Here is a 26,200-nt window from a genome sequence, read left to right on the forward strand (position 1 = left end):
TTACCCTGTGGCTGCCAGGAAGCACCGGACCCCCTGGGCATTGCTCTCCCAGAGTTAGCCTTGTCGTTACACAGATGCTGTCAGAGGCTATATCTGAACACCATGCCAAACAGCTAGTCCAGAAGGAATATTCAGCCAATCTGGTTTGTCAGAAAGCAAAAAAAAACTAACACATTTGTTTGATTGCATTCATGTAAGAGTTGGTTGGTTTTATTCTGAACAGTATTTGGTCTTGTTAGCTCACATAGCACAGTCCTCATCTCCCTGGGTTACAAGAGCTTATGTAGCAACAAGCACCACGATAAAAATGTGTCTGTTTATCCCCCAAGATCTTCACTTTATCTCCATAACTACACTAGAAAGCACTCAAGGGCATGACTGTGTGATCAGCTCCATTGCACACAGTAGATGTTTAATATTAGGTTGGCCAAAAACTCCATTCAGGCCTTTCCATAACATCTTACAGAAAAACGCAAGCAAACTTTTTGACCAACCCAATATTTGTGTCATTCAGGGTCTTGCCAGCAAAGAGGTGATCTGTTCAAATGAAATCCTGGAGGGCAGTCCAACAGAGGGACAGTTTCCCAAGGAGTAGGCAGGTGTAGAGAAATTGTAGGAGGTAGGGCAGGACCTCAGAGGAGTGACAAGAGAACTGTTGTTAAGCCTGAAAGGACATGTAAAGGAAGTGGAAAGGACAGAGAGAGGTGAGCTACCTTTGTCCAAGGAGTACATCCATTATGTGTCAAATCCATAGTGGGAGAGGGGAGGAAATAAACCCTCCACCTCACTCTCCTCTGCCCATCCTGGGTTCCCTACTTGCTAGACTCACCTGGAAACCAGAGAGCACAGAAACCTGTGGATAAGACCTGTATTTGTCAACCTCTGGGAAGACCAAAAAATCTGAAAGTGTAGAAAGTAGACCTAGACAGACAGAAGTTATCCAGCCCAGTATTGTGTTGAGTAACTTGCAGGACAGTTTGATTCCACACCCTCCCTGAATCAGCATCTTACTTTTCAATGGAAGCAATCATATGGATTCACAGATTTTGGGGCTTGGGGGAACTTTGAAAGCACCAATCCCTTTGGAATGCATAAAACTTCTCTCAAGGATCCTCAGCAAGTGGCCATCCACTTGAATGCCTCTCGTGACAGGGAGATCACTACATGTCACAGCCTTCCCAATTAGAAGCCTCCGCAGCCCAGATCCCAGTTTCTAGTTTTACCCCCGGCATCACCAGAACAAGTCTACATCCCCAACTCCCATTTACAGAGAGGGATACTTGAGCTCTAAAACTCTACATTTTGTAGTAAAATTTGTGCTGCCATATGATCCAACAATCCCACTCCCAGGAGTGGAGAAAACTCTCCCTATATAGCTTGTATATATGGAGAAAACTAATTCTGAAAGATACACACACCCCAGTGTTCATAGCTGCACTATTTACAACAGCTAAGACATGGAAGTAACTGAACCATTCACCAATAGCTGAGCGAATAAAGAAGATATAGTATAAAAATAGGTAACTAATGAGAAACTGCCATATAGCACAGGAAACTCTACACAGTGCTCTGCGGGGATCTATATGCAAAGGAAATCCAGAAAAGGGGGAATTCATCTATACATAGAGCCGAATCACTGTGCTGTGCAGTAGAAACTAACACAACATTGTAAAGCAGCTATATTCCAATAAAAATAAATTAAAAAAATCAGATCTCCCTCTCAAAAAAGGAAGATGTGGTATATATTGACTTGGCCAAAAGGTTCATTCAGGTTTTTCCATGAGATGTTAACAGAAAAACCTGAACGAATGTTTTTGCCAACCCAGTACATACAATGAAATATTACTCAGCCATAAAAAGAATGAAGTAATGCCATTTGCAGCAAGATGGATGGGCCTAGAGACTCTCATACTAAATGAAGTAAATCAGAAAGAGAAGGACAAATACCATATGATATCTCTTAAATGTGGAGTCTAAAATACAACACAAAAGAGCCTATCTACAGAACAAGAACAGATTCACAGACATAGAGAACAGACTTGTGATTGCCAAGGGGGAGGTGATGAGGGAAGGGAAGGATTGGGAGTTTGAGATTAGCGAATGCAAACTAATATGATGATGGGTAAGCAACAAGGTCCTACTATATAGCACAGAGAACTGTATTTGACATCCTGAATATACCATAATGGAAAAGAATATGACAAAGACTCTACATTTTGTGCATGGTAATCATGTCCTTCAAACAAAGTGGGGAGAAGCTGCAAAGCTTGAGCCAATCTCCCAGGCAAAGGCAGAAGAGAACTCAAACTGTGCAAAGAGAGGGGAAACCATTCTCTCCCTGTATCCTACCATAAAAACATCTAAAATCCACAACACCCTAAATACAAAGATGTGACCATGAAATTGCTAAGCACCAGAGCTGGGACACTTCAGACAGATTTAATTATATTTCAAAGCCACACACTCTCTTCAGCAAGACAGCAGAAACCAAGAGCCACAGCCAACAGCAACCAGTGTAATTAATAAAAACCTAGCAGCTAAAAATACCCTTTGCCAGCTCAGGGGACCCCACTGCTGCCTGTCAGTTATATTTCATCTTTTTAAAAACTTCAGCCTGCAGAAAGCATTCTGCGTGGAAGGGGCTGGGTCATTTGCAGGATTCAGTGTAAAACGTAGACAGTAGTTTATTTGTTAGGCTGGTAACACATGAGAAATGGAGGAGAGGTTTGTTTTCTGTGGCAGTAAGCAGATCAAGCCAGCTGGCATTGTGCCCGAAACAAATAACCAAGAAACAACTAGATCTGTGTGAAACTTGGTGAGAAAGTTTAGAGTTGATGGGACAGGAAAGGGGGGGCTCCAGTGGAAGAGAAAATGGGCAGACAGGGAGGACAAAGAGGTTTTCGAGTTCTCTTATTGGTAAAGTCATCGCGTAGAAGTCTGTATGGATTCTTCCTGTCCCCTGATTCCCGTCCCCTGTCTATTTTCAACTGTCAACACATCAGCATTTCACTTACAGCCCAGGATTTTGCTCGACTTCCGTCTCACCATTTTGAAGAGTTGACATTAAATTTGGTTCCACTTCTTGTCCTTCCATTCAGCAGCCGCAAACCTAGAAATATCTAGTTAGCAATATGTAAAAAATAGTTCTGGCTGTTACTTTACTATTGAGTGTGCTAACACCCAGCAACCCCATGAGAGAAGCATCTTTATTAGCCCAGTTATCTTTTTATCATCTGAATCTTTTCAAATTTGCGTTCAGTAAACTTCAGTTTTTTTCTCTACAGTTATTTCTATGAGTTTTCATAAATGCAGAGTCGTGTGACCACCACAATGAACAGTTCTGTCACCTCGAAACTCTTCCTTAGGCTAAAACTTGGTAGACTGACTTTTGCCACACCTAGCCCTGTCCCTTGAAAACCACTGTTGCTCTGTCCCTGAAGTTTTGCCTCCTTTGAAATGTCATATAAATGAAATCATACCATGTATAGGCTTTTGAGTCTGTATTAGACATATTGCATGAATAAGTCAGAGCGAGCTCAGAGAAGTTCTGTAACTTGCCCAGGGTCACCCAGCTATAAAAGCAGGGCAGAAATTTAAGTGCAAGTCCACTGATCCCAAATCTTGTCCTTTCTCCCCAGTACTGAGCTGAAACACTGCCTGGGCTCAGTTTCCCTCACTTCCTCATTGAGAAGTTGGGGATGGGGAGACAGACAGTGAAATCACAGTTGCATAAGGACTCGGAAAAGTGTACAGTCCCTGTGTGAAAGCACATCCTTTTCGTATTTCTACCCATCTTTGTCCTCTGTCAGGCATTTTACAGGAGGCCACTTGGGCTCTGCAAATCATCTTATTGAATCAGGTGGCACACCTTTTAACCTGACCATAATCGATCTGCATAAAGAAGCCTTCACAGACACAGACACACACACACACACACACACACATGCACACACAGGCACACACACTGCTGCTAATGAAAGAAGCATCTCGGGAGGTTAAAGGACTTATCTTGCCTGTTCTCCACAAAAGAAGGAAAGCCACAGATTTATTTAATGGGATTTGGGTTGTGCAGGGGTGTTATGGTCATCTGAAGGGATGTTTCTATTTTCAGGACATGAAAGTGACTGCTATGAAATAAAATTTGACTTGACTATTATGTCACAAGAAGTAAACATCATCTGCTGGCCTGATGGCTTGGAAGCCTCTCTCTAAACTACTTCTGCCAAAGGCTTTGAAATGTTTGCTTTCAGGCTGGATTCAACCATCAGAATATTTAGAGAAGCACATGCCTTAGCCCCACAAAACAGATCTCTTTCTTGGTGAAGATAAACCTGCAAAGCTGTAGCTTTCTCCAGGCTACACAAAAATGGGTTTGATTGCTTCCTCCACTGCTGCTCTGGGTAAATGTTACTGAAAACAAAAGTCTACTTTTCTTCATTACTGCTGTAGGCAGTAGAGTTCTAGAATAATCCCAACAGAGACTTATGAAGTACCTTTTGCTGTACTCCAGAGCTATCCAGTGAATGGATAATGCAAACCATATTTATATGTGTGTATAGCAGTGTGACCTTGGGCAAGTTATTTCAACTCTCTGCACCTTGGTTTTTCCATCCAGGAAAACAACAGTGACTTCACTATATCTATACACAGAATGGGTGTGAGGATTAAATGAGATAATCCAAGTAAAGGGCTCAGCATGTGACAATTGGCCAATGAATTTGAGTTATTAGAAGCAAACTTATTAATGTTTTTGCTGGTGTCATTATTACTTTTACTATTTCTATTGAGAAAGTCGAGCCTCACTGGTCTGTCTTTGGATTTCTCATGGAAATGGAAACTGGAATCATATTTATTACCTCCAAGGTGGAAAAGGATTAAGAAGGCAACCAAAGAATAAATCATATTTTTACAGTTCTTAAGTATTTGAAGAATTATTTCCTCCATGTTCTTTATAGTAGTCAAAATTCATCTGTAATATAGAAATGCTTTCTCTTTCTTTGTAGATGAGAAAAGTTGGGCTCATAAAAGTTAGGTAAGGTCACCGAACCAGAGCAGGAGAGCTAGAACTTAACTCTAAGGCTTTCATCACCAAAGCTGTATCTCTAATAACATTCTCTAAGCCTTCAAAGCCTCAGCCCTGCATATGACTGTGCTGCTTCTGCTGCTCCTTCAGTATCCTTTCTGAGTTTGCTTTAGTCATCTGTAAAACAGCAATAGTATCAGCCTCATGGGGAGTCAGGGAGGTTAAATGTAGAGGATTTGTAGACTGAGTAACAGAGTATTTGACAGTCAGCACCCACTTTGTGTGGGTTACCTAAGCCAGAACAGCCACCATACTTGCAAGGTGGATGTTATTTGGATGTTGCTGTGACCTTTGGATGGAAGGTCTAAGGGGTCAGTCATTTTAAAGCTATGCTTACTTAGATCAGAAAAGTCATTGAGGGTTGAAGTGAACACTGGCACCATGCCTTTTGTGCATATTGATTGACTTCAGTGTGCCCATCTGCGTTCACATGCTCTTTGTTTGCTCTAAAGCATTCCTCATCCCACAGGACCGCAGAAAGAGGCCTCATCTTGCAGCCATCACCGCCATTCAGCTGGCAGAGTGTGCTTTACTCTTCAGTGAAGGCTTAATGGGAAAAAACTTGCTTCACTTCAAAAGTAGTGTGACTCAAAGTCTTGGCAAGATTCATGTGGCTCTCTCCCATGAGAGACTTGGGGAGGACTTAATGAAAGTGCAAAGTAGCTTATAAAAGTGTAGATAGACTAAGGGAACAAGCAAGGGGTGTTGTGGAACCTTGTGCTTAGCTACTCAGGAGCTGTACCAGCCCAAAGGTAAAGGAGCAAGAAGGCAGAATCTGGGTATCACTGGAATTGAAGACAGGTAGTCTAGTGCCCTTGAAGGCCGCCTCATGGGAGATGGATCATTCCGTGGAAAGACAGCCAACTGTAGAGGGAGAAACAAGGACAGGAAAAGGGAAATACACATACTAGTTTCACTCTCGGACCTCTTGGCAATGCTCTTGATTTGGCCATATTCAACAGAAAGTCGGAGAGCAAGGGAGCCCATTGCTGGAGGCCATGATCAGCCTCCTGAGAGCACAGCGCTTTGTCAAGATATAGAGTGGATCTGGAGGAGCAAATGGAAAATATCCAGCAAAAAAGATCACTTGATATGGATTTCAAAACCTTTCTTAAATGACTGACTAGCTCCTAAATTTGGGAAGTATTTTGTTGCTGTTTTTTCTTTTGTTTTGTTTTTTTAAGTGAAAGATTATTCAGGGAGATACACATTCCATATACAGAGTGTGGGCCATATCAGAATGCAAGAGGCCCCAGGGTATGGGGTTGTCAGTTTTTATTGGGGTGAATAATATCATAGGGTAATGAGTAGAGGATTTTTCCAACTATTTGGGGGAAGTAGCAGGGATTTCCAGGAATTGGACCACCACCAAGTTTTTTGGCTTTTTATAAGTAGCCTCAAAACTGTCATAGTACTGGTGGGTGTGTCATTTGGCATGCTGATGTGGAATAGCATGTACTGGGGCTCGAGGTCTAGTGGCTAAAGTCAACTTGTCCACCATCTTGGACCTAGTTGATTCTAACCAGTCTGTCATGTTCTCAACAGCTATGTCATTCTTTTAAAGGTTGTGGCCCGCCTTCTTCCTGTATCATTCATCACTCAAAGACTTTACTCCCATAATCTTATGAGAAGCAGAGGGCTGTAAAAAAATGTATACCTTAGGAAGCCAATACAGGAGAACTAGCAAACACCCTATAGTAAACCAGACATGGTGCTAGGCAGTTAACAATAGTTAACCCTACATCTGTGAGCCTAGAGTCTCTATCCACTAAAGGAAAGGAGGAAATTAAGCTTGAAGTTCATCATTTTCAATATAAACATAAATGTTACAATAATGTGTTATAATGGAAAGCCAGGTTAGGCTTTACATTATTAACATTAGATGGTAGTTAACACTCATCTGAAAGAAGTGATTTACAAGAAAAATTATTTTATAGAATGGAAATCTCATGGAGGTGGGCATAAGGATTGTATAGTGAACGCTAGAAAATAAGGTACAAATGCGAAGTGTTTGCCAAAATGTGTTAGTCTCTGGACCTGGTGGGGGTTTTTTTGTTTGTTTGTTTTTGTTTTTGTTTTGTTTTGTTTTTGGCTCTCCCTGACTAATACAAACCCTTAAAGTAAGAAAGAGGTAAAATCAAAACAAAGAAGCCACCCCCATAGAAGCACCCCCAAGAATCTGTGTAGATGTATCCCTGACCCTAAACATAAGGCTGAAACCAAAATGGGCCATACATTCAGTGGTCGTAAGATTCAGTGGACAGGAGTTGGGAAAGAAAGGGAGAAAAGGGGACTGGAGTGTAGTGGTGGGAGGAAGCAGACTGGTCACTTGTCATCTCAAATCCCTAAACAAAGGTAGATATTCGTTTTCAGCTGACTCTGGTCACAGAGCACATTTGGCTGCAGTGACAAGGAGCACATTCAGTGTAGTAGAAGTTGGTATTTGGAGTAACCTCTGGTTTTAAAATGGAAAACCTCTCTTATTCAAAAAAGAAATTCATTGACTATTTGCTTGGAATTTGCTGCTGATTATATACCTAGTACCTATGTAGAAAACTTGATATAACACACAAACAAAAATAATGAAATATCAGACAGTTTTTATCCCATCTCAGAAATATTTCTGTGTGTAACTTTTCAGTAAAATTGGGAAAAAAAAAAAAACTTGAAACTGAAAGTCATTCAGTCTCATCTGATTCTTTGCAACTCTGAGGACTACGGCCCTCCAGGATCCTCTGTCCATGGAATTCTCCAGGCAGGAACACTGAAGCAGATAGCCATTCTCTTCTCCAGGGGATCTTCCTGACCACGGGATGAAACTCATGTCTCCTGCATCACAGGCAGTTTCTTTACTGTCAGAGCCACCAGGGAAGCCCTAACTTTTCAAGAAATCTCTGTGTATGTTTGGTTTGTATGCCCATTTTTTTCACCTGGGATAGTTTTGAAATTATATAGTACAATTATTTTTTCTTAGTCACTATCTTAAAGGTTACCTAGTCTGAAAGAATAGGTCTTCATATTAAAGTTCAGTTCAGTTCAGTTCAGTCGCTCAGTCGTGTCCAACTCTTTGTTACCCCATGAATCGCAGCACGCCAGGCCTCCCTGTCCATCACCAACTCCCAGAGTTCACTCAAACTCACGTCCATTGAGTCGGTGATGCCATCCAGCCATCTCATCCTCTGTTGTCTCCTTCTCCTCCTGCCCCCAAACCCTTCCAGCATCAGAGTCTTCCAATGAATCAACTCTTCGCATGAGGTGGCCAAAGTACTGGAGTTTCAGCTTTAGCATCATTCCTTCCAAAGAGATCCCAGGGCTGATCTCCTTCAGAATGGGCTGGTTGGATCTCCTTGCAGACCAAGGGACTCTCAAGAGTTTTCTCCAACACCACAGTTCAAAAGCATCAATTCTTCGGCACTCAGCCTTCTTCACAGTCCAACTCTCACATCCATACATGACCACAGGAAAAACCATAGCCTTGACTGGACAGACCTTTGTTGGCAAAGTAATGTCTCTGCTTTTGAATATGCTATCTACGTTGGTCATAATTTTCCTTCCAAGTTGTAGAGTTAATTTTTTAAAATATAATCTTCAAATAAAAACAAGCCTTTCCCTGGAAATGGTGATTTAGTATACATTAAAGTCAGCTGTAGAATTTATTTTTTAAAATATAATCTTCAAATAAAAACAAGTCTTTCCCTGCAAATGATGATTTAGTATATATAAAGTGAATGGGCCTTGGCCATATATAGATCTTTTTTAAGCTCCTCTGATGATTCAGATCCATCTCCAACTGTGAATCAGTGCATTCTAATAGAAAAGAAATAGCAATGTATTCGCTGTAATGTGAATAGAAAGTCATTTTTAACATAGCATCTGGGTTTGTTGTTGTCATTTTGGGTTTTTTTATTATAAGTATTTTCCTGTATCACCAAATTCCTTTTTATCTTGGTGAAATATACATAGCATGAAATTTATCAGTTTAATCCTTTTTAAGTGTACAATTGCACTCATCTCACACGCTAGTAAAGTAATGCTCAAAATTCTCCAAGCCAGGCTTCAGCAATACGTGAACCGTGAACTTAGATGTTCAAGCTGGTTTTAGAAAAGGCAGAGGAACCGGAGGTCAAATTGCCAATATCCGCTGGATCATTGAAAAAGCAAGAGTTCCAGAAAAACATCTATTTCTGCTTTATTGATGATGCCAAAGCCTTTGACTGTGTGGATCACAATAAACTGTGGAAAATTCTGAAAGAGATGGGCATACCAGACCACCTGACCTGCCTCTTGAGAAATCTGTATGCAGGTCAAGATGCAACGATTAGAACTGAACATGGAACAGTCTGGTTCCAAACAGGAAAAGGAGTACATCAAGGCTGTATATTGTCACCCTGCTTATTTAACTTATATGCAGAGTACATCATGAGAAACGCTGGGTTGGATGAAGCACAAGCTGGAATCAAGATTGCCGGGAGACATATCAATAACCTCAGATATACAGATAACACCACCCTTATAGCATAAAGTGAAGAGGAACTAAAAATCCTCTTGATAAAAGTGAAAGAGGAGAGTGAAAAAGTTGGCTTAAAACTCAACATTCAGAAAACTAAGATCATGGCATCCGGTCCGATCACTTTATGGCAAATGGATGGGGAAACAGTGGCAGACTTTATTTGGGGGGGCTCCAAAATCACTGCAGGTAGTAACTGCAGCCATGAAATTAAAAGATGCTTACTCCTTTGAAGGAAAGTTATGACCAACCTAGACAGCATATTCAAAAGCAGAGACATTACTTTGCCAACAAAGGTCCGTCTAGTCAAAGCTGTGGTTTTTCCATTAGTCCTGTATGGATGTGAGAGTTGGACTATAAAGAAAGCTAAGTACCAAAGAATTGATGCTTTTGAACTATGGTGTTGAAGAAGACTCTTGAGAGTCCCTTGGACTGCAAGGAGATCTGACCAGTCCATCCTAAAGGAGATCAGTTCTGAGTGTTCATTGGAAGGACTGATGTTGAAGCTGAGACTCCAATACTTTGGCCATCTGATGCTAAGAGCTGAATCACTGGAAAAAACCCTGATGCTGGGAAAGATTGAAGGCAGGAGGAGAAGGGGACAACAGAGGATGAGATGGTTGGATGGCATCACCGACTCAATGGACATGAGTATGAATAAACTCTGGGAGTTGGTAATGGTCAGGGAAGCCTGGCATGCTGCAGTCCATGGGGTTGCAAAGAGTCAGACACGACTGAGCGACTGAACTGAAGTGTACAATTCAGTGGTATTAAGAAAATTCACACTGTTGTATAATCATTGAAGAGTGAAAGTGTCAGTCGCTCAGCCATGTCCAACTCTTTGCAATCCCATGGACTGTAGGCCACCAGGTTCCTTTGTCCATGCAATTCTCCAGGCAAGAATACTGGAGTGGGTAGCCACTCCCTTCTCCAGGGATCTACCTGACCCAGGGATCACACTGTGGTCTCCTGCATTACAGGAAGTTTCTTTACCATATGAACCACCTTACCACTATCTATTTCAGAGCTTTTTCATCATGGCAAAAAGAAGCTTTACAAATCATGCCTCTCATATCCCCAGCCCCTGGAGAAAAATCATATTTTTAAACATCATTTCATATTAACTATAAAATATTCCTTATATGGATATGCTATAGTTTACCAAACCATTGTTATAACTTTGGACAATTATATTGTTTCCAGATTTTTCTTTCTAAGACTTACATGAACATTGGGATGGGTGAGTGAATGTGTGTGTGTATGTGTGTGTGTGTGTGTTTGTGTATGTTTCTATTTGGTTCTTCTTCATATCTCTTGTTTCTATGCTCAGATGTTCTATTTTTTATTTGTTTCAAGTATATTTGCCATTTCTTATTGGATCATTGTGTAAGAGGTGCTATAAAGTATCACATGATTCCATACTTACATTCATATATATATATATATGTATAATTCATACATAGCATAATAATATATACATTAATTTTATATCCTTGAAATAGACTTAGGGAAGTGAATATATTGGATCACATGTGTAGTATTTTAAAGCTTTAGTGCTCTTAACCAAAAAGACTGATTAAAACTTTGCCTTTATTATTAGAAAGAGAGTTTCATCACATTCTCCGTAAGACCATTTATCATATTTGGTAGATAATTATGTCTAGTAGTTTTAATTTCTCTAAAGCACCTTATTATTAAAGAATTTTTATGTATTTATTAGCCATTTTATTTTGTAAATTATCAGGGTATTTGACTATTTATCTTCTTGAATATTACTGTTCATTTTATCCATTTATTAGGTGAACATATCTGCTGCAGGTACTCATAGTTTGTTGTTAGTTATTTTCAAAATATAAAGTGTGAATTTAAGTGATAAAATCTTTAACCTTTGGGATTGTTGTCTTTTGTTCTTACCTTAAAAAATTTTTTCCCAAATAGAGAGTCAGTAATCACTTATTTTTTCAGATTTTTATGGTTTAACTTTTTTTTTCCACTTAACTCTTACATGTACCTAGAATTGATTTTCAGGTTTTGTATTCAATGAAAAGAAAAACTTTTTCCCACAAATAACTAATGCATTAACAGATAACTATTTATACAAAAAAAAAAATCTTTCCCACTGATATATTTTGTTTTTGTTTTTGTTTTTTTTGGTCTAAGTATCATTGATTTACAATGTTGTGTTAATTTCTGCTATACAGCAAAGTGATTCAGTTATGCGTATGTATTATATATCTACCATATAAATACACATGCACACATTCTTTTTTATATTCTTTTCCATTATGGTTTACCATAAGACACTGAATACAGTTCTTATGCTATACAATAGGACGTTGTTGTTTACCTATCCTATCTATGTTAATTTACATCTGCTGATCCCAAACTCCCGATCCATTCCTCTCCCTGCCCTCCACCTTGGCAACCACAGTTCTGTTCTCTCTGTCTGTGAGTCTGTTTCTGTTTTCTAGATAGGTTCAATTGTATTATGTTTTAGATGCCACCTATGTGATATCATAGGTTTTATGGTATCTGTCTTGCTCTTTCTGACTAGCTTCACTTAGTATGATAATCTCCAGGACAATCCATGTTGCTGCAAATGGTATTATTTCATTCTTTTTGTGCTGAGTAGTATTCCACTATATATTATGCACCACATCTTCTTTATCCATTTATCTATTGATGGATGTTTAGGTTGCTTCCATGTCTTGACTGTTGTGAATAGTGCTGCTATGAACATAGAAGTGCGTGTATCTTTAGATTAGAGTTTTGTCTGGATATATGCCCAGAAGAGGGATTGCCGGATCATATGGTAATTCTGTTTTCAGTTTTCTGAAGAGCCTTACACTCTTCTCCACAGTGGCTGTAACTTTCCTACTGACTTATGATTGTATCTTCAACCTATCAATCTAAGTCAGCAATGTGCTAGCTAGATCTGCATCAAGACTACCTATCCTATTTCAATAATTATCTTTTTATTCTTGTACCAGTGCCACACCATTATTATAATTTCATTAATTTTTAACTTTTAATTTTTATTGTGAGAAATTTTAAGAATATACAAGAGATAAAATTATATAGTCTTATGTATTCATCAAAAAACATTATTTTAAAAGCATGATTTAGAAAAAGCAAAAATGAAATGGCAAAGAAAAAGGATAGATTAATAATCCTACCATTACATCTTGTTCACTTATGACTTAGTGTCTATCAATAAAATAAGTATAAACTAATAAGCCCCATGTAACATGATAAAGGAAAAGCAGTTGTTCTGAGAATACTAGCTAAGGAGAGCCAGTGACACAAGAGCCAGAACAAAGACTATATGAGGTTCTATATGAGGTTCTTATATTCCTGAAAGGCATGGAAAAAAGAAAAGTTGTATAAGAGGCATGTGAGTTCATAAGAAGTGATGAACCTTTTCTTTACATGAAATTCAAAGAGGAATGTTTTATTTAAACAGCATGGAACAAAACGGGCAGTGTCCTCCAAAGTAGAACTGTAGAAGATAACAAAGCAAACTTTAGATTACTTTTTCTCTTCTCAACTTTGGATAAAAACCAAAGTCTGTTTTTAATCACTGTCTTGAGTAAATTTCAACCAAGAGCTAAAATAGTATCATCCAGGTATATAGTTTTTTAAAGATGCTTAGCAAATCTAAGATCTTCAGCCATAAGTTTTTAATTAATGGTACCTATGTCATGACTTGGAGAAGGCAATGGCACCCCACTGCCGTACTCTTGTCTGGAGAATCCCATGGATGGAGGAGCCTGGTAGGCTACAGTCCATGGGGTCACTAAGAGTCAGACACGACTGAGCAACTTCACTTTCGCTTTTCACTTTCATGCATTGGAGAAGGAAATGGCAACCCACTCCACTATTCTTGCCTGGAGAATCCCAGGGATGGGGAAGCCTGTTGGGCTGCCGTCTATGGGATCGCGCAGAGTTGGACACAACTGATGCGACTTAGCAGCAGCAGCAGCAGCAGCATGTCATGACTAAAAGACTGATAAACCTATCATTGTTCTTTTCTTAGGAAAAAGCCACCTTGCTTTTGATTGATAATTTTCAAATATGGTGTAGGGCTTTTTATGATAGATGTTTAATAGATTTAAAAAAATGCATGGTTTAACAAACTTATGGTTACCAGGGTATAAGCAGGGAGACGGATAAATTGAGAGATTGGGATTGACATAAACACTGTACTGTATATAAAATAGATAACTAAAAAGAACCTGCTGTATAGCACAGGGAAACTTTGTTCAGTACTCTGTAATGGACTATATGGGAAAAGAATATTTTTTAAAAGAGTGGATATATGTATTTCCCATGAAGTGATGGGACTGGATGCCATGATCTTCGTTTTCTGAATGTTGAGCTTTAAGCCAACTTTTTCACTCTCCACTTTCACTTTCATCAAGAGGCTTTTTAGTTCCTCTTCACTTTCTGCCATAAGGGTGGTGTCATCTGCATATCTGAGGTTATTGATATTTCTCCCGGCAATCTTGATTCCAGCTTGTGTCTCTTCCAGTCCAGCGTTTCTCATGATGTACTCTGCATATAAGTTAAATAAGCAGGGTGACAATATACAGCCTTGACGTACTCCTGTTCCTATTTGGAACCAGTCTGTTGTTCCATGTCCAGTTCTAACTGATCCTTCCTGACCTGCATACAAATTTCTCAAGAGGCAGGTCAGGTGGTATGGTATTCCCATCTCTTTCAGAATTTCCCCCAGTTTATTGTGATCCACACAGTCAAAGGCTTTGGCATAGTCAATAAAGCAGAAATAGATGTTTTTCTGGAACTCTCTTGCTTTTTCCATGATCCAGGGGATGTTGCAGATAGTGCCTGCAGCCATGAAATTAAAAGACGCTTACTCCTTGGAAGGAAAGTTATGACCAACCTAGATAGCATATTCAAAAGCAGAGACATTACTTTGCCAACAATGGTCCGTCTAGTCAAGGCTATGGTTTTTCTTGTGGTCATGTATGGATGTGAGAGTTGGACTGTGAAGAAGGCTGAGCGCTGAAGAATTGATGCTTTTGAACTGTGGCGTTGGAGAAGACTCTTGAGAGTTCCTTGGACTGCAAGGAGATCCAACCAGTCCATTCTGAAGGAAATCAGCCCTGGGATTTCTTTGGAAGGAATGATGCTAAAGCTGAAAGTCCAGTACTTTGGCCACCTCATGCGAAGAGTTGACTCATTGGAAAAGACTCTGATGCTTGGGAGGGATTGGGGGCAAGAGGAGAAGGGGACGACAGAGGATAAGATGGCTGGATGGCATCACTGACTCGATGGACGTGAGTCTCAGTGAACTCCAGGAGTTGGTGTTGGACAGGGAGGCCTGGCGTGCTGCGATTCATGGGGTCGCAAAGAGTCAGACACAACTGAGCGACTGATCTGATCTGATCTGATCTGATAAATGAAACTTTTTTTCTGTACTCCTGAAACTGATACAACATTATAAATCAACTATATTCCACTAAATTTTTTTGAAAATGCATATTTTAAGATTCATGTTCCAGTTAAGATGGAGTAAGTACATTCTATGCTATATCTCCCATTGAACTCAACTGTAAAATATGAGCAGAATGCATGGAGCAGCTATCTGAGGACTCTGAAAAGTAACTAGTACCAGGTAGTTTAGGGAAGGAGACTAGAATTTGAAATGCCACCAAAATGGTTGTAAGTTAATTATTTTTTTCCCTTTGAACATCACCGTGGCTGAACCCAGTACAACCTGAAACCCCATAGAGAGCCCTGAGGGTAGAGAGAGTGCTCCAGAATAAGCCTTCTCCTCCAAACTTGAGAAGAAGGGAAAAGGGACTTCTAATGCTGGAGACAGTGTAGCAAATGGTTTTACCTTCTTTTCCTTTTCTTGGTTCATTCCCACCATATTCTGTAGACATTCCCATGATAACAGTGACCGAAACTGGGCCTGGAGCTAGCAGGAACCAAAACTCTAGGGAAGGGCACCTTTCTCTTCAGTGATGGAAATGTGGTCCCAAGAGAGTGGGACAGTGCTTCCATTGCCTTTGGTTCCTTCTCTGTCCTTTGCCACTTGGGCCTAGAACATGGGTGTGGTCACAAATGTGCAAAACAGAAAGGGTAACTAAAGCCCAACTCTCAGGCCAGAGGCCAAAAGAAGAACCCACGGAAAATGAAAGCACCTAGGAGATTGGAGAGGAGTGCTCAAAGAAAAACAAAAACCCATAAAGTGGTTTATGAACACGTGGGCTTCCCCTGAGTTATGTATGCAGGAGTCTGATTCTAATCAGCAGATCGAAGACTTGTGAGAACTGAACTAACTGATAGACCATGGATAGGGTTCCAGACTAACCATTGAGTGACACAGATGGGGGACAGATCTTGATAGTATTGCAAAGGCTTTGAAAATTAAAAAGATATTAGAAACAGTGCTCATAGATTGATATTTGTCATCTGAACCTAACCAGTTTGATTGCCTGCTAAAACAAAAATATCAATAATTTTCATCAGATTCAAACAAGACACAGAATTTTATAATAAAATATTCAAAATAATCCAAATTACTGGCCATACAGAGGATGAGAAAAACCTTAAACTGCATGGAAAAAGCAGTCAACAGACCTCAATACCAAATTGATACACAAATTGAAAGTATCTGGCCAAGGCTTTATTAGCAACTATTATTATATAATGGCAAGAGTGAACATTTTAGAAACCAGTGAGCTAAAATGGGTGGGAATGGGCAAATTTAATTCAGATGACCAATATATGTACTACTGTGAGCAAGAATCCCCTAGAAGAAATGGAGTAGCCCTCATAGTCAACAAAAGAGTCTGAAATGCAGTACTTGGGTGCAGTCTCAAAAATGACAGAATGATCTCAATTCTTTTCCAAGGCAAACCATTCAACATCAGTCGTTAGAGAAATGCAAATTAAAACCTCAATAAAGTATCACTACATGTCTATCAGAATGACTAAAATTAAAATAGAGGCAACAGCAAATGCTGGAGAGCATATACAGAGATAGATCACTTGTATATTTCAGTAAGAATGTAAAATGGTACAGCCATTCTGGAAAATAATTTGGCAGTTTCCCAAAAGATTACTTACTATATTATCCCATTGATTAAAACTCTTAAGATGAGAAACTTATAGAAATGGGGACCAGATTACTGGTAGCCCGAGATGAAGAGGATGGAGGTGGGAGAGAAGTGGGTATGGCTACAAAAGGACAACTTGAGAGATTGCCGAGTTGATGGAAATATTTTGTATCTTGATTGTATCAGTGTCAATATTGTGGTTGTGTCATTGAACTATGGTTTTACAAGATATTACCATTTGGGGAAACTGAGTAAAAAGTACACTGGACCTCTTCATCCTATTTCTCACAACTGTGTATGAATCTATGATTGTCTCAAAACAAAAAGTTAACATTTTTAGCAGTTTTTTTCTCTTGTGGCTTCTAGATGAATGATTTGAAATTCCATGGACTGTTATATCAATGTGTAATTAAGGGTCACTTCATAGTAACCTAGGAAGTGAGTTATTCAAATATTCATTTAAAACCTGATATTCATTATTAGAACTAGATTACGCTGGCTTTTAATTCTGAATTCTTCTAAGAAAGCTGTGTGCCAGACAGGGTTTCACAGAGCTGTGAAGCTCTTGCTGTGCACATAGGCACCATCTAGTCATTGGAAACCCTGAGCTAAAGAAGTAGAATACATTGTACTGTTATCTTATCAGACTATAATTTTTTATTTCTCCTAGTGATGTTTTATTTTTAATCTTAAATTACTCTTAGTTTAGCCTCACAATGATTAATTGAATTTGTTGGAGTTGCTTGCTTAACTTCATACTGTATAGAAATTCCTGTCTATATAACTATGTCTAGCCAATAAACTTTTCAATAAGTCGACTTGCGTGTATTTTTTGTGTTGTGGATCAAAATGAGTCATCCTTTTCTGAATTGCTAAAACCAACCTATACACAATCCCAAAGAAATTGCTTAGACACCGACCCTTCATTGTTATCAAGGAACTATCTTTCCACTGGAAAGATAGGGTGGATGGGCCAGGAGGTCTTTTGCTCCCCTAACCACCCATGGCAAAAGAAGTAATGAAAGCTTTAGCCTTACACTTGTTTGACTACTAATAGTCCTCACTGAATTTAATACCAAAAAAGTCCAGAGCAGGAATGCGGGCAAATGCAGGTATTATGTTATTGAATGAAACAAGACCCAGATACATTGAACACCAACTGCATAAACAGCAACGGTGGCATTGTTATGAATGTTAATGATTCTGACTTGCGTTAATGTCCCTGTATAAGTTCTTCCTACTTCAATCCAAAGATGCACTGTTAAAATCTGTTTTCATTTCTCACAGAACAAAGTGGGCTTTGTACACTTGCTGGTGCCATTTGTGGCAGAGAAGGACTTTCTCGGATTGCTTTGGGATGATGAAGAGTGTGTCTCTCATCCAAGAACTGAAATGATACCTTCAGGTGAGTCCGGAGTCCAAATCCTCAAAGGAGAGATTTAGGAAAGCATGTGAGAGGATCAGGTTTAAACCAAATAATCCCTGAAGAAGAAATTCCATTCAGGTTCTTTCTTTAAAACAGGAAATTAAACAGAGTCATTATAAGGCAAACTCAAGAGAGTGGTAGCACCATCCCTCCCTATTGTTAGTTGCATGAATTTCATTTTGGGTCATCTGTGAATTGAAAGCGTGATTTAAATTCGATCCTGGTGACCATAGCTCATTGCACATACAATGATCAGAATTCTAGGCAAAATGCGTCATTTTCGAAACATGTAATATACCTGAAATACAACTCCTTGCATAATTATCAAGATTTAAGTCTCCTGGAGTATTATTTTAAATAGTTCATTAAATTCACCGGCCTATTTCCAAAACTTAGAGCAATTGAGAGAGCTAGCTTACAGAGCATGAATTCTTTCAAGACACTGGTATAGTTAACATATTTTATTAAAACTACTTGAGGCAAGCCAAAAAGCTGGATTGGTGAAACAGGCATTGGTTGGCATACTTTACAGATTTTGTTTTTATTTGTCAGTTTCATTAAGTGAATATCAGCAGAATAGCCAACGCAAGACTGAAACCCCACCCAGTAAATAACTCTTGCAGTTGCTCTCAACCAGGCTTTCTCTGCACCACTGAATTGTATATTGTTCTTTAAGAACACAAGAAGAAAGACTTCATACACATCAGGGCAGAATGTTGGTGAACATTCCTCTTAAAGCATTAATGGGAATGAAAATGTGTTCCCATTTCTCACAGAAAGTAATCTGATTTAATTAATTAACTTAATTAGCATTACTGACTGTCTCGGGATTTTTTTTTTCCCCCTGTGAGCCAAATGAGGGATTTAGGGGAAACTGGTCAACTCAGTCTTCAGTTGCTTTATTCTAACAGATCAGAGAGTTAAAGTCCTAGAGGTGGGAGAATATTGGCAGATATAGCAGTGCCTGGAATGTTTCAGGAAGAGTAAGAGGGGGCAGTAAAAAGGAGCACAGATGGGTGGGAGGCTGTAGGAGATGAGGTTGGATAACAGAGCCCCACTGCATCAAGCCTTGCAGCACCAGTATGACGACTTTGTTGTTTTTTTGTTTTTTGTTTTTTTTACTCTGAATGAGAAAAGGAACAATCAAAGTCAAGACTTTCCAGCAGAATGGTGACAAGATCTGGAAATGGAAGTAGAATCAGCATCTCTGGAACCCCAGATCCCCAAATGGAAATCAGGGACTGCTGGGGGTGGGGTGGGGGGGAGGGGAGCAGATGCTGGGGAGACAGCCAACAATGTGTACAGCACACTCAATTTCCCACAGTGAATGATAGAAAATAAAACAAAGCATGCTTTTGAAACCAGGAATACTCACACATGTGTAGCACACACACACTCAGAGAGAGAGAAAGAGAGAAAAATGTTGCATCCCAAATACCTTTGTAGCCACGACAAAGTGAACAAAGTACAGAAACAGAATTAAAAATCACTGAAGTGCTTTGATCAAAAAAATTTTTTTTTTTTAATTAGGGTCACTTTGAGGAGTTCCCACTCCTCAGGAGTACATCTTCTTAGTTCCATCTGTCCAATGTTTCAGGAAACAGTCTGTTTTGGCAGTTAACTGTGTCTACAATTCTTACATAAAATATGTTAAACATCTGTCCCTGATCAATTTAAATATCACTGCCTTTATTGTGTCTAATGTTGGCCCATCAAAATGTAACTTACAAGAGATTTTTTCCCCCCTACCCAGTCTTAACAACTGCTTCTTTGCAGCATAATCATTCTCTCAGGACTAAACAGGAAATTTTCTAAGTATGACAGTTATTCAGTTTCTTTGTAGACAGGTGACACTAATTTGAGGACCACCTGACTGAATGAATCAGACTCAACCCCTGTTTAAAGGTATCTCCACTCCTGTTTGTAGCTGAGAGATAGTTCTTTTTGTCCTTCAGGGCAACCCCAAACCCATATTCCATGAAAGAATGAACTTCCATCAATATTAACACACTAACCATTGTGGAATTTCCAGTCAGCCAAAATTCTGATACTCCCAAGGCAGCCCCTTAGGAAAGGTTCTCTATACACATGGTACCATGAATACTGCCCCATTATTGAGTGTCTACTGTATACCTGGTCCTGGCTTAACCCTTTCACATACATTAATCCAGCTTCACCCCTTACAGGTGTGCGACCTTGCATAATGTACTTAATCTTTCTGAGCCCCAGATTCCTCATCCTCAGTAAAATGGTCTTGTTGTAAGAAGTAAATAAATAAATCCATGTGAAGTACTTAGAACAGTACCTGACACATCATACACACTAAATGTGTAGCCTTTGAATTATCTAATTTAATAATCTTCACAACATGGTTATGAAATAATATTGTTATGTTCCCTACCTTACTGAGCTGAGCACCGAAAAATAGACGCTTTTGAACCATGATGTTGGAGAAGACTCTTGAGAGTCCCTTGGACTGCAAGGAGATCCAACCAGTCCATCTTAAAGGAGATCAGTCCTGAATATGCACTGGAAGAACTGATGCTGAAGCTGAAACTCCAACACTTCAGCCTCCTGATGTGACGAACTGACTCATTGGAAAAGACCCTGATGCTGGGAAAGATTGAAGGCAGGAGGAGAAGGGGACGACAGAAAATGAGATGGTTGGATGGCATCACTGACTCAGTGGACATGAGTTTGAGTAAATTCTGGGAGTTGGTGATGGACAGGGAGGCCTGGCATGCTGCAGTCCATGGGGCTGCAACGAGTCAGACATAACTGAGCAACTGAACTGAACTGAACACTTTACTGATTGAGGGTAAGAAGAGATAAAGACAATAGCAATGATCATTAATAATAATTGGGCTATGCAGGTTATATACATTATCACTATTCTCATTGGGGAACCAGCCTCAAAGAGATTAATGTTACTTGGCTGGATTGATGGAGCCAAATTTCAAACCAAAGTTGTCTGATAGGAATATCTATATTCTTCCCATTACACCAAGCTACCTCCCTCCTTGAGGCTGAGTGAATGAATGTGTGCATGCATGCTCAGTAGTGCCCAAGTCTTTGCGATCCCATGAACTGTAGACTGCCAGGCTCCTTTGTCCATGGAATTTTCCAGACAAGAATACTAGAGTGGGTTGCCATTACCTCCTCCAGGTGATCTTCCCAATCCAGGGATCGAAAACACGTCTCTTGTGTCTCCTGCATTGCCAGGCAGATCCTTTTATCTCTGTGCCACTGTGGAGGCCCTCCTCCTTGAGAGTTTGGTCTAAATAGTATAAATCACATTTCAGTGAAATTTTTACCAAATTGGCCAGTGGGTTTTGAATAGCTTGTGTCCTTCACTTGACCAAATCAGTAAGCTTGGCGTTTTAAGATTATGATTTTTTTAATTTCTTTACTTAAGTGGTATCTTTTTTCTCCAGTGCTGTGCTTTTTTCCTATTTCTTCTCTTAGTTAAAAAGTTAGTGATTTTAAAAGTAGGCTTTAAGTGCGTTTCTTGATATTAAAGCCTGTCTCAGGAAATGACTTGGCAGGGGAGGGTGGGGAGGTGTGCCCATATGGATTGAACAAAGGCAGGCCCTGCAGCACCGGAGCCAGCGTTGTCTTACTTAAGCAGCAAGTTTCAAAACAAGCAGAATATTGATGCAGGCCTGAGTAAGAACCGAGTTTCTTACAGTGACGTTCAGACATGATTCTGCATTAAATTCCTTTGGTAATTAGGAAAGGTAAAGATTGCTGGGCAGGACTGGCTGAATTCAGAGATTTGGAGGTCAGAGCCAGCCATCCACAGTGTAATAAGTACACCCTGGGGTCCACAAGCACAGTACAAGTTGGAACATCTCATTTTCATATATGACTTTTTCTGATCCTCGTTGTCTGTAGAACCGACATCCAGAATCAGATTGGAGCTCTTTACAAATAAGAAGTGAGACAATAGGAAATCTCTTACCAGCCAGTCAAGGAGAGTCTAAGAACAAGAAAATGGGAAATTATAGTCAGGAGAGACCAAGTCTCTCTCATGCTCTAATCCTTTTAAGTTCAGTTTATGTGAGAAATCCAAGCCTATAAACTCAATGGCCCAGAGACCCCAACATGTAGGTCTTTTCCCCCTCTACACCCCCACCTGCTTAGTCACAAGGTGGAGATGTTATGGTAGAGGAGAAATCTTGGACTTCCTCTCAGCCTGCATGATGCTGTTAATCCAACTTTACAACACCATGAACCTCAGATGACACTTGTATATCCTGTTCCTGGTTAGAACCAAGCTCCTCAATGAGATGGAAGGGACGGCAGGGGAAATAAAAATCATACTAATGGCCCAACTATTGAGGAGTTAGGAGGGGGCCCTCTTTAGCCCAGCAGTTAATGTGTAGCATCTCATTTGATCTTCACAACCTAAGAGGTAGGTCCTCTTTTATCCCCATTTTGTAGATGAGGAAACAGAGGCACAGAGAGGTTGAGTGATTTACCAGGAGTGTTCAGTAGGACAGAGGCATGATACTGTATCCTAACTGCTCTGCTCAGCAGTCTCAGAGATTTGGTCCCAGTTAGTCAAGGCTCCCATATGCTAGTAGCCAACCAATTAATTCAGTTAGATACACTTATGTGGAAAACAACAACAAAAAGGCAGTATGTTATTGCCCACATACCTTTGATGTTTGATTATGGCTATGACTGGGTCTCAGTTGAAACTGATCAGCAGCAAGTGTCTGAAAAACAAACAGGTCACAATCTGGTAATGACTGATTGTTTCAGTTTATAGGGATCGTAGGCTTTTTTCTGGGACGGGGACAAACCCAACATAGTGACAGCCGGTTTTACTCTGTGTTGTTAAAAGCGGTTGACGTCTGTAGGGTAGTCACCATGTGCCAAGCACTGATTTGGAATTTTCCATACATTTTCTCATTTAACCATCACAGTAATCCCAGCCAATACAATGGTACCTTCTGTGAACCCACTTTCCAGGTGAGATGAGTGATATACAGAGTAAATTTAGGCTTCAAAGTAGAATCTGTGTGACCTCAGAGCCTGAGATATCCCTGTATTAGTCAAAATTTTCCAAAGAAACAGAGCCTCTAGGACACAGATAAATATATATGAGGAGATTTGTTACAAGAATTGGCTAATGCAGTTACAGAGACTGCGAAGTCCCCCAATTTTGCCACCTATAGTCGAGATCAGGGAGCTGGTGGTGTAAGTCAGCCCGAGTTCAAAGGCTCAAGAACCAGGGGAGCCAGTGGTTTAAGTCCCTGCTTTAGTCTGAAGGTCTAAGAACCAGGAACACCAGTGTCCAAGGGCAGAAGATGGATGTCTCAGCTCAAGCTAAGGAAGAGCGTATCTGCCCTTACTTTGCTCTTTTGTTCTACTCAAGTCCTAACATTTGGATGATGTCCACCCCTATCGGTGAGGGCCATCTTTACTCCACTTACAGATTCAAATGCTAATCTCTTCCTGAAGCGCCCTCACAGAGACACCCAAAGATAATGTTTTACCGGTGATCCATGTATCCTTTAGTCCAGTCAGTTCAGTTCAGTTCAGTCACTCAGTCGTGTCCAACTCTTTGCGGCCCCATGGACTGCAGCATACCAGGCTCCCCTGTCCTTCACTGTTTCCTGGAATTTGCTTAGATTCATGTCCATTGAGTCAGTGATGCTATCTAACCATCTCTTCTTCTGCCACCCACTTCTCCTTTTGCTTTCAATCTTTCCCAACACCAGGGTCTTTTCCAGTGAATCTGTTATTCTCATCAGATGGCCAAAGTATTGGAGTTTCAGCTTCAGCATCAGTCCTTCCAGTGAATAGTCAGGACTGATTTCCTTTATGATAGACTGGTTGGATCTCCTTGCAGTCCAAGGGACTCTCAAGAGTCTTCTCCAACACCACAGTTCAAAAGCATCAATTCTTCGGTGCTCAGCTTTCTTTATAGTCCAACTCTCACATCCATACATGACCACTGGAAAAACCATAGCTTTGACTAGACGGACCTTTGTTGGCAAAGTAATGTCTCTGCTTTTTAATATGCCGTCTAGGTTGGTCATAACTTTTCTTCCTAGGAGCAAGCATCTTTTAATTTCATGGTTGCAGTCACCATCTGCAGTGATTTTCAGTTCAGTTCAGTCGCTCAGTCATGTCCAACTCTTTGTGACCCCATGAATCGCAGCATGCCAGGCCTCCCTGTCCATCAGTGATTTTGGAGCCCCCCGAAATAAAGTCTCTCAATGTTTCCACTGTTTCCCTGTCTATTTGCCATGAAGTGATGGGACCGGATGCCATAATCTTAGTTTTCTGAATGTTGAGCTTTAAGCCAACTTTTTCACTCTCCTCTTTCACTTTCATCACGAGGCTCTTTAGTTCTTCTTCACTCTCTGCCATAAGGGTGGTGTCATCTGCATATCTGATATTTCTCCTGGCAATCTTGATTCCAGCTTGTGCTTCATCCAGTCCAACATTTCTCATGATATACTCTGCATATAAGTTAAATAAGTAGGGTGACAATATATAGCCTTGATGTACTCCTTTCCCGATTTGGAACCCATCTGTTGTTCCATGTCCAGTTCTAACTGTTGCTTCCTGACCTGCCTACAGATTTCTCAGGAGGCAGGTCAGGTGGTCTGGTATTCCTGTCTCTCGAAGAATTTTCCACAGTTAGCCCAGTCAAGGTGACATTTAAAAGTAATCATCACACTTGCCTTTCCAACAGGGAGTAGTTAAGGTAGAGGTCAGTGGGAAGACACAGGAGATTGAAAGTCCAGCTCTAACTTGGCTGTTTTCACACTTAGCAATCCTATGATAGTTCCTTGTCCCAATCTGGACTTCAGTCTTTTCCATTCAGAGCTGGAGATATTGCCCTAATTCAATTACAGACCACTATGCAGAGTATATCATGAGAAACGCTGGACTGGAAGAAACACAAGCTGGAATCAAGATTGCCGGGAGAAATATCAATAACCTCAGATATGCAGATTACACCACCCTTATGGCAGAAAGTGAAGAGGAACTCAAAAGCCTCGTGATGAAAGTGAAAGAGGAGAGTGAAAAAGTTGGCTTAAAGCTCAACATTCAGAAAACAAAGATCATGATCACTTCATGGGAAATAGATGGGGAAACAGTGGAAACAGTGTCAGACTTTATTTTTCTGGGCTCCAAAATCACTACAGATGGTGACTGCAGCCATGAAATTAAAAGACGCTTACTCCTTGGAAGGAAAGTTATGACCAACCTAGATAGCATATTCAAAAGCAGAGACATTACTTTGCCAACAAAGCTTCGTCTAGTCAAGGCTATGGTTTTTCCTGTGGTCATGTATGGATGTGAGAGTTGGACTGTGAAGAAGGCTAAGCGCCAAAGAATTGATGCTTTTGAACTGTGGTGTTGGAGAAGACTCTTGAGAGTCCTTTGGACTGCAAGGAGATCCAACCAGTCCATTCTGAAGGAGATCAGCCCTGGGATTTCTTTGGAAGGAATGATGCTAAAGCTGAAAGTCCAGTACTTTGGCCACCTCATGCGAAGAGTTGACTCATTGGAAAAGACTCTGATGCTGGGAGGGATTGGGGGCAGGAGGAGAAGGGGATGACAGAGGATGAGATGGCTGGATGGCATCACTGACTCGATGGACGTGAGTCTGAGTGAACTCCGGGAGTTGGTGATGGATAAGGGAGGCCTGGCGTACTGCGATTCATGGGGTCGCAAAGAGTCGGACATGACTGAGCGACTGATCTGATCTGATCTGATCCGAATCACTCTTTAAAAGACTTGGAACTTACTATGATAGAAGTTGAAAGTCTCTTTTTTCTGAAAAACTATATGTTATAGGCATTCTGTTGTCATAGAAGCCACATATGAAAAGTCTTAAAGACCTCAGTTGTCCTGTAGAAATGCATATGATAGTGATATTCAAATTTGTTTTATAAATAAAATAAAATTCCAGTGTTCCACGAAAAAGCCTTCTCCCTATTCCTGGTGTGAGAACTGCTTCACTTAATAATATTTTTAAATTTATCCCTTCTGACATTAAATTTGACAAGCCTAGGGCCATGTTTCTCAGGGAAAGATCAAAAGGGGGCAGGGGAATAACTTATGTAATG

General features: G+C 40.2%; 1 protein-coding gene across 7 annotated transcripts in view; it reads left to right on the forward strand.

The window, feature by feature from the left end:
• The window catches only part of LOC129635355 (uncharacterized), a 434,397-nt gene that overhangs the window by 269,162 nt on the left and 139,035 nt on the right, over positions 1 to 26,200 (forward strand). For 3 of the 7 annotated variants that reach the window (XM_055558294.1, XM_055558299.1, XM_055558296.1), the window contains 2 exons: positions 17,966 to 18,083; positions 19,237 to 20,396. In XM_055558294.1, coding sequence (XP_055414269.1) covers positions 17,966 to 18,083; positions 19,237 to 19,445 — 327 coding nt within the window. In that variant the 3' untranslated portion in view covers positions 19,446 to 20,396. Of the gene's footprint in view, positions 1 to 17,965; positions 18,084 to 19,236; positions 20,397 to 26,200 lie in introns of those variants that run through there. The other 4 variants (XR_008706245.1, XM_055558295.1, XM_055558298.1 and 1 more) reach the window with 2 other exon arrangements.

The sequence above is a fragment of the Bubalus kerabau genome, chromosome 20, assembly GCF_029407905.1.
Source record: "Bubalus kerabau isolate K-KA32 ecotype Philippines breed swamp buffalo chromosome 20, PCC_UOA_SB_1v2, whole genome shotgun sequence".
In the NCBI taxonomy this organism is placed as follows: domain Eukaryota; kingdom Metazoa; phylum Chordata; class Mammalia; order Artiodactyla; family Bovidae; genus Bubalus; species Bubalus kerabau.